The sequence below is a fragment of the Oncorhynchus nerka genome, linkage group LG2 (genome assembly GCF_034236695.1).
Source record: "Oncorhynchus nerka isolate Pitt River linkage group LG2, Oner_Uvic_2.0, whole genome shotgun sequence".
In the NCBI taxonomy this organism is placed as follows: domain Eukaryota; kingdom Metazoa; phylum Chordata; class Actinopteri; order Salmoniformes; family Salmonidae; genus Oncorhynchus; species Oncorhynchus nerka.
Window position 1 is genome coordinate 19120278 of NC_088397.1, and position 18609 is coordinate 19138886.

An 18609-nucleotide genomic window follows, 5' to 3' on the forward strand; every position below is an offset into this window, starting at 1 on the left:
TTTTATGTTCTGCAGACTTTTCTAGCGCCCTCGCCAATTCGTTGATCTATATGTTGAAGAGGGTGGGGATTAAGCTGCATCCCTGTCTCACCCCACGGCCCTGTGGGAAGAAATGTGTGTGTTTTTTTTTAACCGTACAAATGTTGTTTGTGTACATGGATTTTATAATGTTGTAGGTTTTTCCCCCAACACTGCTTCCCATCAATTTGTATAGCAGACCTTCCTGCCAAATTGAGTCAAAGGCTTTTTTGAAATCAACAAAGCATGAGAAGACGTTGCCTTTGTTTTGGTTTGTTTGTTTGTCAATTAGGGTGTGCAGGGTGAATACGTGGTCTGTCGTACAATAATTTGGTAGAAAGCCAATTTGACATTTACTCAGTACATTGTTTTCACTGAGGAAATGTATGAGTCTGCTGTTAATGATAATGCAGAGGATTTTCCCAAGGTTGCTGTTGACGCATATCCCACGGTAGTTATTGTGGTCAAATTTGGTCTAGCTAATTGGAATTTGTTGTCTGTATATTTGATAATTTCATTGAGGATACCATCAACACCACAGGGTTTGTATTTTGTCCTGTAGTTCATTCAAGGTAATTGGAGAATCCATCTCTCCCTTATTTATTTATTTGATTTATTACACCTTTATTTAACCAGGTAGGCTAGTTGAGAACAAGTTCTCATTTACAATTGCGACCTGGCCAAGATAAAGCAAAGCAGTTAGACAGATACAACGACACAGAGTTACACATGGAGTAAAACAAACATACAGTCAATAATACAGTAGAAAAATAAGTCTATATACAATGTGAGCAAATGAGGTGAGATAAGGGAGGTAAAGGCAAAAAAGGCCATGGTGGCGAAGTAAATACAATATAGCAATATAGGGGAGGATATGGTCCATTTTATGACTTTTTTAGTTATTCAACATTTATTAATATCAGGAATTCCTATTGAGATAGAGAATATCGTGGGATATCTAGCCAAGAAGGTAGTTAGTTCCTGTATAGAAACAGGACTAGCATAACGTCCAGGACATACACCACAACATACTGTACACCTCATGTACCAGGACATACACATCATGTACCAGGACATACATCACATGTACCAGGACATACACCTTATGCACCAGGACATACACATCATGTACCAGGACATACACATCATGTACCATGACATACACTACATGTACCAACACATACACCTTATGCACCAGGACATACACCTTATGCACCAGGACATACACCTCATGTACCAGGACATACACATCATGTACCAGGACATACACACCATGTACCATGACATACACCCCATGTACCAGGACATACACACCATGTACCAGGACATACACACCATGTACCAGGACATACACATCATGTACCAGGACATACATATCATGTACCAGGACATACACATCATGTACCATGACATACACATAATGTACCAGGACATACACCACATGTACCAGAACATACACCTTATGTACCAGGACATACACCACATGTACCTGGACATACACCACATGTACCTGGACATACACCTCATGTACCTGGACATACACCCCATGTACCGGGACATACACCTCATGTGCCGGGACATACACCTCATGTGCCGGGACATACACCTCATGTACCATGACATATACCACGTGTACCAGGACATACACCTCGTGTACCAGGACATACACCACGTGTACCAGGACATACACCACGTGTACCAGGACATACACCTCGTGTACCAGGACATAAACCACAGGCGTCAGGACATACACCACGTGTACCAGGACATACACCACGTGTACCGGGACATACACCACGTATACCAGGACATACACCACGTGTACCGGGACATACACCACGTGTACCGGGACATACACCACGTGTACCGGGACATACACCACGTGTACCGGGACATACACCACGTGTACCGGGACATACACCACGTGTACCAGGACATACACCACGTGTACCAGGACATACACCACGTGTACCAGGACATACACCACGTGTACCAGGACATACACCACGTGTACCAGGACATACACCACGTGTACCAGGACATACACCACGTGTACCAGGACATACACCTCATGTACCAGGACATACACCACGTGTACCAGGACATACACCACGTATACCAGGACATACACCACATGTACTAGGACATGTACCAGTTGCAGAAACGTTGAGGTGTAATATAGATGCCAACTATAATGGTTAAGATACAGTCCTGCATAAGACAAGTTCACTTTGTTGTTTGGAGATTCATTGTTCTGTTCAGACAAAGGAACTGTGAAGATAGTTCTACACTGACATCTGCTGGTTGTCATTGTTACCACACCACTTCCTCAACTATACAAAGTAATGACAAGCTCAAGCATCAGAGTGTGCAATGCATTGTGTGTGTCACCTGGGCACACTGGTCAGGTAGGTCAGCACGTTGTGGAACTCTTCCTCCTGGAGCTCGCCAAAAGCAGGGAATTCTGGGAACACGATGATGGGACTGCCGTTCTCAGCTCGGCCCCCTGGGAAAGAAATGGGGACGTTTGATTGATTAATTGATTACATTTGTTCAACAAGGCCATCATTTTGCCCTCAATTAGACAGCACATACAGCCCCCCATATCCCCCTTTCAGACCCCCACAGAATAGACATAGTGACAAGCTTTGGAATCCTTTAATTTCATGTGTTTTAAAACGTTCATGTACATCATATTCATAATGTCCATTACTCTTCTGATAGATATAGCTAACCCCCCCAAGTGGAATGAACACACAGAGCAGCGGTTCCAGCCTCTCCTTGGGGACCCCCAGCTGTTCCATGTATTTGAACTATTCCACAGTTAGCAAACCGGATTCAACTTGTCAGCTAATCATCAAGCCCTTTGTGAAACGTCTGGGGGTCCCGAGGAGAGGTTTTGAGAACCATTGACCCAGAGGAATCATGTGACGGTCTGAGTGGGGGAGGGGGAGATTAGAGGATGAGATATAGGATCTGTCTTCTCTCACAAAGCCTGGTGTTACTGCGGCTCTGCAGGCTGCAATAATAGTCTTTTCTATTTTTATTCTTCCTTTTTAACTCTGCGTTGTCGGGAAAGGACTCACGAGAAAGCGTTTCACGGTAAAGCCTACACCCGTTGTATTCGGCGCCTGTGACAAATCAAATTTGACTTGATTTAGTGCTAGAGGAGGGTACAGGGAATGAGAAATTAACAGGTGTGAGTAGAGAGAAAGAGACAGGCGGTCTGTGTGAATCTCTGCACCAGCCGTGCCACTAGAGCAGAAGCAGAGCACTGTGCCCTGATCCATCTGGCACCAGCCATGCCACTAGAGCAGAACCAGAGCACTGTGCCCTGATCCATCTGGCACCAGCCGTGTCACTAGAGCAGAACCAGAGCACTGTGCCCTGATCCATCTGGTACCAGCCGTCTCACTAGAGCAGAACCAGAGCACTGTGACCTGATCCATCTGGTACCAGCCGTGTCACTAGAGCAGAACCAGAGCACTGTGCCCTGATCCATCTGGTACCAGCCGTTGCCACTAGAGCAGAACCAGAGCACTGTGCCCTGATCCATCTGGTACCAGACGACTAGAGCAGAACCAGAGCACTGTGCCCTGATCCATCTGGGACCAGACCACTAGAGCAGAACCAGAGCACTGTGCCCTGATCCATCTGGTACCAGACGACTAGAGCAGAACCAGAGCACTCTGACCTGATCCATCTGGTACCAGAGCACTCTGACCTGATCCATCTGGTACCAGCCGTGTCGCTAGAGCAGAACCAGAGCACTGTGCCCTGATCCATCTGGAACCATGTGTGTATGTGTGTCAGGCAGACACCTGCCTGAGTAGGCGACTAGAGGAGGACCAGAGGTTAATGATTACAACACAAAACAAGGCCTGGAGACACAGACAACCTCCAGGGGAGAGGACATACAGAGAGAACCGGGAAGGAACAGGAACACAGCAGGAGTCTTGAATGACACAGCTAAAACAGTAGCGCTGCGTCACACTCTCACCCACTGGGCTTGGAGTCATTCTAGTGGCGTACCAAGGCTGTAGCGTAGAAGTATGAATTACAACTAGACCAAGGGTCATCTTCATCAGCTGTGTGCTCATGTGACTACTCATCAGAGGATGGGCAGCTGTCATGAACATACACACGCATCACCCCTGGCAACCACGTAGTTATTAAACACACTGACAGAGAGATGTGAAGACAAATAGACTCTACACAGACTGTACACATCCTAAGAACAGGTTCCCGGGCAAGACATGTAACAGCAAGGAACTGAAGCTCGTGAAATTCAGTTAGAGACACACACACACACACTCTCGCTCTCAACGGGTGGAGTGTTAAATTCAGTCACACACTCAGCAGCCAATCACAGCAGCACATAGTGCCACACACACTTGGCTCTTCCAACCGTTGCCGGGCCAGGTTGCCAAGTGGATCGCAGTGTCGATTAATTATTCACGGGCCGTCTCTGTGCCATTATTATCCGTGGTAACCCAACGTGGGGCCCTATCTGGGTTGGCATCGCCGTAGTAACGGAACAAACTGAGTTGGCCCAACTCTTTGGAAATATGGGTCTGGTGTGGAACGGTTTTCCTCAGTTTTCCCCCAAAGGTCGGATCGTTGCAAAAGTCTTAGTTTAGTTAAGTCATTTAGTTAAGTCATACAACAGAAATCAGTTTGAACAACACTGCTGTACTCTATCTGGCAGCCAGAGTGCTATTCCTGTACTTTTATAAATAGGAAAATGCTGACGGATTATGTTTTGATGTTTAGGCCAGCTACTTCTTTCAGCTACTTCACTCAGCTACTTCACACAGCTGCTTCACACAGCTGCTTCACTCAGCTACTTCTCTCATACAGTGTGATATGATTGCTGCTCCATCAGTGGCTGTGTCAGCTTTGGGGATGGTTCACTGTTACTAGCTTCTGCCATATTGCTAAAGATTTTCCCATCTGTGAAGGGAGATCTTCAAGGGCCTTGGCATAGCGTTGGGATTGGCTCACTCGGATGTTTGGGATTGAACCCCTATGAGAGGTAACTATGAAGGAGGGAGTGATGGAGGGAAAAGAAAAAGACTGACCTGAGAGGAAAGCAAACCGTTTCCTGAGGTCAGGATCGATGTCTGCAGCAAACAGACGATCACTCTCCTGCTGCATGATGTCATCTGGAAGATAAGAGACAAAAAAACATCAACTACAGATACAGTAACATACAGTATTTACAACAATAGATGACAGATACAGTAACACAGTATTTACAACAATAGATGACAGATACAGTAACACAGTATTTACAACAATATATGACAGTTACAGTAACATACAGTATTTACAACAATAGATGACAGATACAGTAACATACAGCATTTACAACAATAGATGACAGTTACAGTATTTACAACAATAGATGACAGATACAGTAACATACAGTATTTACAACAATAGATGACAGATACAGTAACATACAGTATTTACAACAATAGATGACAGATACAGTAACACAGTATTTACAACAATAGATGACAGATACAGTAACACAGTATTTACAACAATAGATGACAGTTACAGTAACATACAGTATTTACAACAATAGATGACAGTTACAGTAACATACAGTATTTACAACAATAGATGACAGATACAGTAACATACAGTATTTACAACAATAGATGACAGATACAGTAACATACAGCTCAGTCTTACAGCCCTGGGCGTAAGACTGAGCTGTAAATACTGTAACATACAGTATTTACAATAATAGAACATAGTATTAGTCACACAGAGCACCTGGAATGACATGACAGAGAGAGAGAGGAGCAGAGACCCCACTGACCCCCTTCTCAAGGAGAAGTCTCCCCAAATCCCCCCCTTTCTCCAACTTTCAGTCCCACTCTCAGTGAGCAAGAGAGTGCGGGAGGTGAGGCTGAGGAGAGGAGTAGAGAAGGGAGGAGGAGAGAGGGGAGAGGCTGCGGGAAGAGGCTGAGAGGAGGGGGAGAGGCAGAGAGAGTATTGTTGTAAATACTGTATGTTACTGTACCTGTCATCTATTATTGTAAATACTGTATGTTACTGTACCTGTCATCTATTATTGTAAACCCCAAACAGCAAGCAATGCAGACGTAGAATCACTGTGGCTCGGAAAAACTCCCTAGAAAGGCCGGAACCTAGGAAGATACCTAGAGAGGAACCAGGCTGAGGGGTGGAGAATATAACAGAACATGGCCAAGATGTTCATAGATGACTAATCAAGTCGGAATCAGTGGCTAACTGCAAGTGTTGCAAAGCAATCACTAGCCTGCTATTCAGACGGGTGAGCGTGTGGTCCAAGTCTGGGTTTAAGGGTCTCTTTTCCAAGCTTAAAAGGATAAACATTCAACACCATGGTTGAATACATTGGCCATACTGTCAATCCAACATGACTTCTGGCAGTTCAAAACAACTGGAAACTCAGAACTGGGAAATGGGAGACTTCAGTGAGTTCAAGACAACTGGGAACTCTGAACAAAACTAGCTCCGACTGGGAAAATACGGTCATACAACTCGGAATTCCAAGTCAGGAACTCGAGAATCTTTCTTGAGCTCCGACCTGATGTCATGATTCAACCTTGTGTTTTTCTGAGTTCCCAGTTGTCTTGAATGCACCATAAATCCAGAGAATGACAGACTTTGATGACAAAGTTTAATGACAAAATTTGCCCACGAAGGACCGCCGCACCACCTTCCTGTTCAAGTGAGCACAGCACAACAAGGTCCAAAAATGTCTTATATGCTGCTGCATAAAGGATGTAATATGCCAGGGAGATATGTATACTGTAGCTAAGAAAGTCATAGTAAGTGTATATTGTGTCGTAAGCTGTTAGTAGCCCATGTGCCTCACTCTAATAGTTTGTTCCTTTCCCCCGTCATAATTCAGCGTACTGTTCTGACTTGGTGGTGCACATGTAGCCTATAACCTGTTTTAGATGAATGTAATCATCGAATATTGTAAGAGCTTTCATTGTCTGCTTATATGCCTCCTTTATTTATCCTACGGTTCTGACTTGGTGTACAGGGATAATACTGTAAGAACGGCCCATGTTCTGAATTCTGTCGCTGTACCTTTCAAAAGTGCTGAACAAACAGTTATATTGACTATGTCTGTCTGCTCTGTCATTAATGTCTTAATAGAAATTGCCTCTTATCCGCTCGTCGTCCCATTTGTACATCTCAATTGTCAGTAGAAACCACATTTGTTTAAGCAAGTCAGCCATATCAGCTATGTTTTTTTAAAGGGCAGTAAATGAGGCTGAATGAACTGTTTTGCTGCCAGACAAGGCTTCGCTGATAGCCAGGTGTATTGGTGGTAAGGATTCACTCCATGGTGCTGAAAAGAAAGCTCTGCTGTTGGGACAGCTTTATGTAGGCCCTAACAGTTTATGTAGGCCCTAACAGTTTATGTAGGCCCTAACAGTTTATGTAGGCCATAACAGTTTATGTAGGCCCTGACAGTTTATGTAGGCCCTGACAGTTTATGTAGGCCCTAACAGTTTATGTAGGCCCTAACAGTTTATGTAGGCCCTAACAGTTTATGTAGGCCCTAACAGTTTATGTAGGCCCTGACAGTTTATGGGCACCGTTTGTCACCGTTATAGTGCCATTCATGTTTAGCGTTGTGTAGTGTGGCTTTGCTGGCATGCATATGTTTTTTCTTGAGTTTGCCCCACCAAGATTTACATGCTAAAATCGCCACTGCCAAGGTGAGCTTAAAATAATACTTTATTTCTCTCTATTCTTATCTCATTTTAATAAAAACTATTTGCAATGATGCTCAATTGTTTCTAACTAATGCTTATGTAGCTGTTTGGTTTTTATACCATGCTCTCCCCAATCAACCATCATCAGTATAAACCAGAAAACCCTGTGGTCACGTTTCAGGAGGGACTGACTTCAGGTCTCAGGGAAGGTGACGTCAACCTGTCAGGCTTACCTCCAACCAGCTGGAGCCGGTAAGACTAGCATCCACACAGTGACTGGGTCCATAGGGATCAAGGCTGAGAAACACTAATGCAGTCTATTCTAGAACCATAGACATGCATGTTGGCAGTCACTGTCAGTATTCAGTCTGATGTTGGTGTAATGCATCAGGACAGGTGGACAGGCAGTCCTGGGTGGTAGGTAACAGCTCAGTCTAGCAGCCCTGGGTGGTAGGTAACAGCTCAGTCTTACTACAGCCCTGTGTGGTAGGTAACAGCTCAGTCTTATAGCCCTGGGTGGTAGGTAACAGCTCAGTCTTACAGCCCTGGGTGGTAGGTAACAGCTCAGTCTTTACAGCCCTGGGTGGTAGGTAACAGCTCAGTCTAGCAGCCCTAGGTGGTAGGTAACAGCTCAGTCTTACAGCCCTGGGTGGTAGGTAACAGCTCAGTCTAACAGCCCTGGGTGGTAGGTAACAGCTCAGTCTAACAGCCCTGGGTGGTAGGTAACAGCTCAGTCTAACAGCCCTGGGTGGTAGGTAACAGCTCAGTCTAGCAGCCCTAGGTGGTAGGTAACAGCTCAGTCTTACAGCCCTGGGTGGTAGGTAACAGCTCAGTCTAACAGCCCTGGGTGGTAGGTAACAGCTCAGTCTTACAGCCCTGGGTGGTAGGTAACAGCTCAGTCTAACAGCCCTGGGTGGTAGGTAACAGCTCAGTCTTAAAGCCCTGGGTGGTAGGTAACAGCTCAGTCTAACAGCCCTGGGTGGTAGGTAACAGCTCAGTCTAACAGCCCTGGGTGGTAGGTAACAGCTCAGTCTTACAGCCCTGGGTGGTAGGTAACAGCTCAGTCTTACAGCCCTGGGTGGTAGGTAACAGCTCAGTCTAACAGCCCTGGGTGGTAGGTAACAGCTCAGTCTTACAGCCCTGGGTGGTAGGTAACAGCTCAGTCTTACAGCCCTGGGTGGTAGGTAACAGCTCAGTCTAACAGCCCTGGGTGGTAGGTAACAGCTCAGTATAGCAGCCCTAGGTGGTAGGTAACAGCTCAGTCTTACAGCCCTGGGGGGTAGGTGACAGCTCAGTCTTACAGCCCTGGGTGGTAGGTAACAGCTCAGTCTAGCAGCCCTAGGTGGTAGGTAACAGCTCAGTCTTACAGCCCTGGGTGGTAGGTAACAGCTCAGTCTAACAGCCCTGGGTGGTAGGTAACAGCTCAGTCTTACAGCCCTGGGTGGTAGGTAACAGCTCAGTCTTACAGCCCTGGGTGGTAGGTAACAGCTCAGTCTAACAGCCCTGGGTGGTAGGTAACAGCTCAGTCTTACAGCCCTGGGTGGTAGGTAACAGCTCAGTCTTACAGCCCTGGGTGGTAGGTAACAGCTCAGTCTAACAGCCCTGGGTGGTAGGTAACAGCTCAGTCTAACAGCCCTGGGTGGTAGGTAACAGCTCAGTATAGCAGCCCTAGGTGGTAGGTAACAGCTCAGTCTTACAGCCCTGGGGGGTAGGTGACAGCTCAGTCTTACAGCCCTGGGTGGTAGGTAACAGCTCAGTCTAACAGCCCTAGGTGGTAGGTAACAGCTCAGTCTAACAACCCTTGGTGGTAGGTAACAGCTCAGTCTTAATACAGCCCTGGGTGGTAGGTAACAGCTCAGTCTAACAGCCCTGGGTGGTAGGTAACAGCTCAGTCTAGCAGCCCTAGGTGGTAGGTAACAGCTCAGTCTTAAAGCCCTGGGTGGTAGGTAACAGCTCAGTCTAACAGCCCTGGGTGGTAGGTAACAGCTCAGTCTAACAGCCCTGGGTGGTAGGTAACAGCTCAGTCTTACAGCCCTGGGTGGTAGGTAACAGCTCAGTCTTACAGCCCTGGGTGGTAGGTAACAGCTCAGTCTAACAACCCTTGGTGGTAGGTAACAGCTCAGTCTTAATACAGCCCTGGGTGGTAGGTAACAGCTCAGTCTAACAGCCCTGGGTGGTAGGTAACAGCTCAGTCTAGCAGCCCTAGGTGGTAGGTAACAGCTCAGTCTTACAGCCCTGGGTGGTAGGTAACAGCTCAGTCTAACAGCCCTGGGTGGTAGGTAACAGCTCAGTCTTACAGCCCTGGGTGGTAGTTAACAGCTCAGTCTAACAGCCCTGGGTGGTAGGTAACAGCTCAGTCTTACAGCCATGGGTGGTAGGTAACAGCTCAGTCTTACAGCCCTGGGTGGTAGGTAACAGCTCAGTCTAACAGCCCTGGGTGGTAGGTAACAGCTCAGTCTTAAAGCCCTGGGTGGTAGGTAACAGCTCAGTCTAACAGCCCTGGGTGGTAGGTAACAGCTCAGTCTAACAGCCCTGGGTGGTAGGTAACAGCTCAGTCTTACAGCCCTGGGTGGTAGGTAACAGCTCAGTCTTACAGCCCTGGGTGGTAGGTAACAGCTCAGTCTAACAGCCCTGGGTGGTAGGTAACAGCTCAGTCTTAAAGTCCTGGGTGGTAGGTAACAGCTCAGTCTAACAGCCCTGGGTGGTAGGTAACAGCTCAGTCTTAAAGCCCTGGGTGGTAGGTAACAGCTCAGTCTTACTACAGCCCTGGGTGGTAGGTAACAGCTCAGTCTTACTACAGCCCTGGGTGGTAGGTAACAGCTCAGTCTTACAGCCCTGGGTGATAGGTAACAGCTCAGTCTAACAGCCCTGGGTGGTAGGTAACAGCTCAGTCTTACAGCCCTGGGTGGTAGGTAACAGCTCAGTCTTACAGCCCTGGGTGGTAGGTAACAGCTCAGTCTTACTACAGCCCTGGGTGGTAGGTAACAGCTCAGTCTAACAGCCCTGGGTGGTAGGTAACAGCTCAGTCTAACAGCCCTGGGTGGTAGGTAACAGCTCAGTCTAACAGCCCTGGGTGGTAGGTAACAGCTCAGTCTAACAGCCCTGGGTGGTAGGTAACAGCTCAGTCTAACAGCCCTGGGTGGTAGGTAACAGCTCAGTCTAACAGCCCTGGGTGGTAGGTAACAGCTCAGTCTTAAAGCCCTGGTGGTAGGTAACAGCTCAGTCTTACTACAGCCCTGGGTGGTAGGTAACAGCTCAGTCTTACTACAGCCCTGGGTGGTAGGTAACAGCTCAGTCTAACAGCCCTGGGTGATAGGTAACAGCTCAGTCTTACTACAGCCCTGGGTGGTAGGTAACAGCTCAGTCTAACAGCCCTGGGTGGTAGGTAACAGCTCAGTCTAACAGCCCTTGGTGGTAGGTAACAGCTCAGTCTAACAGCCCTGGGTGGTAGGTAACAGCTCAGTCTTACTACAGCCCTGGGTGGTAGGTAACAGCTCAGTCTAACAGCCCTGGGTGGTAGGTAACAGCTCAGTCTAACAGCCCTGGGTGGTAGGTAACAGCTCAGTCTTACAGCCCTGGGTGGTAGGTAACAGCTCAGTCTAACAGCCCTGGGTGGTAGGTAACAGCTCAGTCTTAAAGTCCTGGGTGGTAGGTAACAGCTCAGTCTAACAGCCCTGGGTGGTAGGTAACAGCTCAGTCTTACTACAGCCCTGGGTGGTAGGTAACAGCTCAGTCTAACAGCCCTGGGTGATAGGTAACAGCTCAGTCTTACAGCCCTGGGTGGTAGGTAACAGCTCAGTCTTACAGCCCTGGGTGGTAGGTAACAGCTCAGTCTAACAGCCCTGGGTGATAGGTAACAGCTCAGTCTTACAGCCCTGGGTGGTAGGTAACAGCTCAGTCTTACAGCCCTGGGTGGTAGGTAACAGCTCAGTCTAACAGCCCTGGGTGGTAGGTAACAGCTCAGTCTTACAGCCCTGGGTGGTAGGTAACAGCTCAGTCTTACAGCCCTGGGTGGTAGGTAACAGCTCAGTCTTACTACAGCCCTGGGTGGTAGGTAACAGCTCAGTCTAACAGCCCTGGGTGGTAGGTAACAGCTCAGTCTAACAGCCCTGGGTGGTAGGTAACAGCTCAGTCTAACAGCCCTGGGTGGTAGGTAACAGCTCAGTCTTACTACAGCCCTGGGTGGTAGGTAACAGCTCAGTCTTACTACAGCCCTGGGTGGTAGGTAACAGCTCAGTCTAACAGCCCTGGGTGGTAGGTAACAGCTCAGTCTAACATCCCTGGGTGGTAGGTGACAGCTCAGTCTAACAGCCCTGGGTGGTAGGTAACAGCTCAGTCTTACTACAGCCCTGTGTGGTAGGTAACAGCTCAGTCTTATAGCCCTGGGTGGTAGGTAACAGCTCAGTCTAACAGCCCTGGGTGGTAGGTAACAGCTCAGTCTAACAGCCCTGGGTGGTAGGTAACAGCTCAGTCTTACAGCCCTGGGTGGTAGGTAACAGCTCAGTCTTACAGCCCTGGGTGGTAGGTAACAGCTCAGTCTAACAGCCCTGGGTGGTAGGTAACAGCTCAGTCTTAAAGTCCTGGGTGGTAGGTAACAGCTCAGTCTAACAGCCCTGGGTGGTAGGTAACAGCTCAGTCTTACTACAGCCCTGGGTGGTAGGTAACAGCTCAGTCTAACAGCCCTGGGTGATAGGTAACAGCTCAGTCTTACAGCCCTGGGTGGTAGGTAACAGCTCAGTCTTACAGCCCTGGGTGGTAGGTAACAGCTCAGTCTAACAGCCCTGGGTGATAGGTAACAGCTCAGTCTTACAGCCCTGGGTGGTAGGTAACAGCTCAGTCTTACAGCCCTGGGTGGTAGGTAACAGCTCAGTCTAACAGCCCTGGGTGGTAGGTAACAGCTCAGTCTTACAGCCCTGGGTGGTAGGTAACAGCTCAGTCTTACAGCCCTGGGTGGTAGGTAACAGCTCAGTCTTACTACAGCCCTGGGTGGTAGGTAACAGCTCAGTCTAACAGCCCTGGGTGGTAGGTAACAGCTCAGTCTAACAGCCCTGGGTGGTAGGTAACAGCTCAGTCTAACAGCCCTGGGTGGTAGGTAACAGCTCAGTCTTACTACAGCCCTGGGTGGTAGGTAACAGCTCAGTCTTACTACAGCCCTGGGTGGTAGGTAACAGCTCAGTCTTACTACAGCCCTGGGTGGTAGGTAACAGCTCAGTCTAACAGCCCTGGGTGGTAGGTAACAGCTCAGTCTAACATCCCTGGGTGGTAGGTAACAGCTCAGTCTAACAGCCCTGGGTGGTAGGTAACAGCTCAGTCTTACTACAGCCCTGTGTGGTAGGTAACAGCTCAGTCTTATAGCCCTGGGTGGTAGGTAACAGCTCAGTCTTACAGCCCTGGGTGGTAGGTAACAGCTCAGTCTTTACAGCCCTGGGTGGTAGGTAACAGCTCAGTCTAACAGCCCTGGGTGGTAGGTAACAGCTCAGTCTAGCAGCCCTAGGTGGTAGGTAACAGCTCAGTCTTACAGCCCTGGGTGGTAGGTAACAGCTCAGTCTAACAGCCCTGGGTGGTAGGTAACAGCTCAGTCTAACAGCCCTGGGTGGTAGGTAACAGCTCAGTCTAGCAGCCCTGGGTGGTAGGTAACAGCTCAGTCTAGCAGCCCTAGGTGGTAGGTAACAGCTCAGTCTTACAGCCCTGGGTGGTAGGTAACAGCTCAGTCTAACAGCCCTGGGTGGTAGGTAACAGCTCAGTCTAACAGCCCTGGGTGGTAGGTAACAGCTCAGTCTAACAGCCCTGGGTGGTAGGTAACAGCTCAGTCTAGCAGCCCTAGGTGGTAGGTAACAGCTCAGTCTTACAGCCCTGGGTGGTAGGTAACAGCTCAGTCTAACAGCCCTGGGTGGTAGGTAACAGCTCAGTCTTACAGCCCTGGGTGGTAGGTAACAGCTCAGTCTTAAAGCCCTGGGTGGTAGGTAACAGCTCAGTCTAACAGCCCTGGGTGGTAGGTAACAGCTCAGTCTAACAGCCCTGGGTGGTAGGTAACAGCTCAGTCTTACAGCCCTGGGTGGTAGGTAACAGCTCAGTCTTACAGCCCTGGGTGGTAGGTAACAGCTCAGTCTAACAGCCCTGGGTGGTAGGTAACAGCTCAGTCTTACAGCCCTGGGTGGTAGGTAACAGCTCAGTCTTACAGCCCTGGGTGGTAGGTAACAGCTCAGTCTAACAGCCCTGGGTGGTAGGTAACAGCTCAGTATAGCAGCCCTAGGTGGTAGGTAACAGCTCAGTCTTACAGCCCTGGGGGGTAGGTGACAGCTCAGTCTTACAGCCCTGGGTGGTAGGTAACAGCTCAGTCTAACAGCCCTAGGTGGTAGGTAACAGCTCAGTCTAACAACCCTTGGTGGTAGGTAACAGCTCAGTCTTAATACAGCCCTGGGTGGTAGGTAACAGCTCAGTCTAACAGCCCTGGGTGGTAGGTAACAGCTCAGTCTAGCAGCCCTAGGTGGTAGGTAACAGCTCAGTCTTACAGCCCTGGGTGGTAGGTAACAGCTCAGTCTAACAGCCCTGGGTGGTAGGTAACAGCTCAGTCTTACAGCCCTGGGTGGTAGGTAACAGCTCAGTCTTACAGCCCTGGGTGGTAGGTAACAGCTCAGTCTAACAGCCCTGGGTGGTAGGTAACAGCTCAGTCTAACAGCCCTGGGTGGTAGGTAACAGCTCAGTATAGCAGCCCTAGGTGGTAGGTAACAGCTCAGTCTTACAGCCCTGGGGGGTAGGTGACAGCTCAGTCTTACAGCCCTGGGTGGTAGGTAACAGCTCAGTCTAACAGCCCTAGGTGGTAGGTAACAGCTCAGTCTAACAACCCTTGGTGGTAGGTAACAGCTCAGTCTTAATACAGCCCTGGGTGGTAGGTAACAGCTCAGTCTAACAGCCCTGGGTGGTAGGTAACAGCTCAGTCTAGCAGCCCTAGGTGGTAGGTAACAGCTCAGTCTTACAGCCCTGGGTGGTAGGTAACAGCTCAGTCTAACAGCCCTGGGTGGTAGGTAACAGCTCAGTCTTACAGCCCTGGGTGGTAGTTAACAGCTCAGTCTAACAGCCCTGGGTGGTAGGTAACAGCTCAGTCTTACAGCCATGGGTGGTAGGTAACAGCTCAGTCTTACAGCCCTGGGTGGTAGGTAACAGCTCAGTCTAACAGCCCTGGGTGGTAGGTAACAGCTCAGTCTAACAGCCCTGGGTGGTAGGTAACAGCTCAGTCTTACAGCCCTGGGTGGTAGGTAACAGCTCAGTCTAACAGCCCTGGGTGGTAGGTAACAGCTCAGTCTTAAAGTCCTGGGTGGTAGGTAACAGCTCAGTCTAACAGCCCTGGGTGGTAGGTAACAGCTCAGTCTTAAAGCCCTGGGTGGTAGGTAACAGCTCAGTCTTACTACAGCCCTGGGTGGTAGGTAACAGCTCAGTCTTACTACAGCCCTGGGTGGTAGGTAACAGCTCAGTCTTACTACAGCCCTGGGTGGTAGGTAACAGCTCAGTCTAACAGCCCTGGGTGGTAGGTAACAGCTCAGTCTAACAGCCCTGGGTGGTAGGTAACAGCTCAGTCTAACAGCCCTGGGTGGTAGGTAACAGCTCAGTCTTACTACAGCCCTGGGTGGTAGGTAACAGCTCAGTCTAACAGCCCTGGGTGGTAGGTAACAGCTCAGTCTAACAGCCCTGGGTGGTAGGTAACAGCTCAGTCTAACAGCCCTGGGTGGTAGGTAACAGCTCAGTCTTACAGCCCTGGGTGGTAGGTAACAGCTCAGTCTAACAGCCCTGGGTGGTAGGTAACAGCTCAGTCTTAAAGTCCTGGGTGGTAGGTAACAGCTCAGTCTAACAGCCCTGGGTGGTAGGTAACAGCTCAGTCTAACAGCCCTGGGTGGTAGGTAACAGCTCAGTCTAACAGCCCTGGGTGGTAGGTAACAGCTCAGTCTAGCAGCCCTAGGTGGTAGGTAACAGCTCAGTCTTACAGCCCTGGGTGGTAGGTAACAGCTCAGTCTAACAGCCCTGGGTGGTAGGTAACAGCTCAGTCTTACAGCCCTGGGTGGTAGGTAACAGCTCAGTCTTAAAGCCCTGGGTGGTAGGTAACAGCTCAGTCTAACAGCCCTGGGTGGTAGGTAACAGCTCAGTCTAACAGCCCTGGGTGGTAGGTAACAGCTCAGTCTTACAGCCCTGGTTGGTAGGTAACAGCTCAGTCTTACAGCCCTGGGTGGTAGGTAACAGCTCAGTCTAACAGCCCTGGGTGGTAGGTAACAGCTCAGTCTTACAGCCCTGGGTGGTAGGTAACAGCTCAGTCTTACAGCCCTGGGTGGTAGGTAACAGCTCAGTCTAACAGCCCTGGGTGGTAGGTAACAGCTCAGTATAGCAGCCCTAGGTGGTAGGTAACAGCTCAGTCTTACAGCCCTGGGGGGTAGGTGACAGCTCAGTCTTACAGCCCTGGGTGGTAGGTAACAGCTCAGTCTAACAGCCCTAGGTGGTAGGTAACAGCTCAGTCTAACAACCCTTGGTGGTAGGTAACAGCTCAGTCTTAATACAGCCCTGGGTGGTAGGTAACAGCTCAGTCTAACAGCCCTGGGTGGTAGGTAACAGCTCAGTCTAGCAGCCCTAGGTGGTAGGTAACAGCTCAGTCTTACAGCCCTGGGTGGTAGGTAACAGCTCAGTCTAACAGCCCTGGGTGGTAGGTAACAGCTCAGTCTTACAGCCCTGGGTGGTAGGTAACAGCTCAGTCTTACAGCCCTGGGTGGTAGGTAACAGCTCAGTCTAACAGCCCTGGGTGGTAGGTAACAGCTCAGTCTTACAGCCCTGGGTGGTAGGTAACAGCTCAGTCTTACAGCCCTGGGTGGTAGGTAACAGCTCAGTCTAACAGCCCTGGGTGGTAGGTAACAGCTCAGTCTAACAGCCCTGGGTGGTAGGTAACAGCTCAGTATAGCAGCCCTAGGTGGTAGGTAACAGCTCAGTCTTACAGCCATGGGTGGTAGGTAACAGCTCAGTCTTACAGCCCTGGGTGGTAGGTAACAGCTCAGTCTTAAAGCCCTGGGTGGTAGGTAACAGCTCAGTCTAACAGCCCTGGGTGGTAGGTAACAGCTCAGTCTAACAGCCCTGGGTGGTAGGTAACAGCTCAGTCTTACAGCCCTGGGTGGTAGGTAACAGCTCAGTCTTACAGCCCTGGGTGGTAGGTAACAGCTCAGTCTAACAGCCCTGGGTGGTAGGTAACAGCTCAGTCTTAAAGTCCTGGGTGGTAGGTAACAGCTCAGTCTAACAGCCCTGGGTGGTAGGTAACAGCTCAGTCTTAAAGCCCTGGGTGGTAGGTAACAGCTCAGTCTTACTACAGCCCTGGGTGGTAGGTAACAGCTCAGTCTTACTACAGCCCTGGGTGGTAGGTAACAGCTCAGTCTTACAGCCCTGGGTGATAGGTAACAGCTCAGTCTAACAGCCCTGGGTGGTAGGTAACAGCTCAGTCTTACAGCCCTGGGTGGTAGGTAACAGCTCAGTCTTACAGCCCTGGGTGGTAGGTAACAGCTCAGTCTTACTACAGCCCTGGGTGGTAGGTAACAGCTCAGTCTAACAGCCCTGGGTGGTAGGTAACAGCTCAGTCTAACAGCCCTGGGTGGTAGGTAACAGCTCAGTCTAACAGCCCTGGGTGGTAGGTAACAGCTCAGTCTAACAGCCCTGGGTGGTAGGTAACAGCTCAGTCTAACAGCCCTGGGTGGTAGGTAACAGCTCAGTCTTAAAGTCCTGGGTGGTAGGTAACAGCTCAGTCTAACAGCCCTGGGTGGTAGGTAACAGCTCAGTCTTAAAGCCCTGGGTGGTAGGTAACAGCTCAGTCTTACTACAGCCCTGGGTGGTAGGTAACAGCTCAGTCTTACTACAGCCCTGGGTGGTAGGTAACAGCTCAGTCTAACAGCCCTGGGTGATAGGTAACAGCTCAGTCTTACTACAGCCCTGGGTGGTAGGTAACAGCTCAGTCTAACAGCCCTGGGTGGTAGGTAACAGCTCAGTCTAACAGCCCTGGGTGGTAGGTAACAGCTCAGTCTAACAGCCCTGGGTGGTAGGTAACAGCTCAGTCTTACTACAGCCCTGGGTGGTAGGTAACAGCTCAGTCTAACAGCCCTGGGTGGTAGGTAACAGCTCAGTCTAACAGCCCTGGGTGGTAGGTAACAGCTCAGTCTAACATCCCTGGGTGGTAGGTAACAGCTCAGTCTAACAGCCCTGGGTGGTAGGTAACAGCTCAGTCTTACTACAGCCCTGTGTGGTAGGTAACAGCTCAGTCTTATAGCCCTGGGTGGTAGGTAACAGCTCAGTCTTACAGCCCTGGGTGGTAGGTAACAGCTCAGTCTTTACAGCCCTGGGTGGTAGGTAACAGCTCAGTCTAACAGCCCTGGGTGGTAGGTAACAGCTCAGTCTAGCAGCCCTAGGTGGTAGGTAACAGCTCAGTCTTACAGCCCTGGGTGGTAGGTAACAGCTCAGTCTAACAGCCCTGGGTGGTAGGTAACAGCTCAGTCTAACAGCCCTGGGTGGTAGGTAACAGCTCAGTCTAACAGCCCTGGGTGGTAGGTAACAGCTCAGTCTAGCAGCCCTAGGTGGTAGGTAACAGCTCAGTCTTACAGCCCTGGGTGGTAGGTAACAGCTCAGTCTAACAGCCCTGGGTGGGTAGGTAACAGCTCAGTCTTACAGCCCTGGGTGGTAGGTAACAGCTCAGTCTAACAGCCCTGGGTGGTAGGTAACAGCTCAGTCTTAAAGCCCTGGGTGGTAGGTAACAGCTCAGTCTTACAGCCCTGGGTGGTAGGTAACAGCTCAGTCTAACAGCCCTGGGTGGTAGGTAACAGCTCAGTCTAACAGCCCTGGGTGA

At 49.7% G+C, this 18609-nt stretch overlaps 1 protein-coding gene across 13 annotated transcripts in view; it reads right to left on the bottom strand.

Annotated features, from left to right (window-relative positions):
* LOC115132300 (guanine nucleotide exchange factor DBS-like) overlaps positions 1–18609 on the bottom strand; it is a 77852-nt gene that overhangs the window by 31675 nt on the left and 27568 nt on the right. For all 13 annotated transcript variants that reach the window (XM_065024394.1, XM_065024390.1, XM_065024375.1 and 10 more), the window contains 2 exons: positions 5100–5183; positions 2410–2524 (listed from right to left, as the gene is read on the bottom strand). In XM_065024394.1, coding sequence (XP_064880466.1) covers positions 2410–2524; positions 5100–5175 — 191 coding nt within the window. In that variant the 5' untranslated portion in view covers positions 5176–5183. The remainder of the gene's footprint in view (positions 1–2409; positions 2525–5099; positions 5184–18609) is intronic.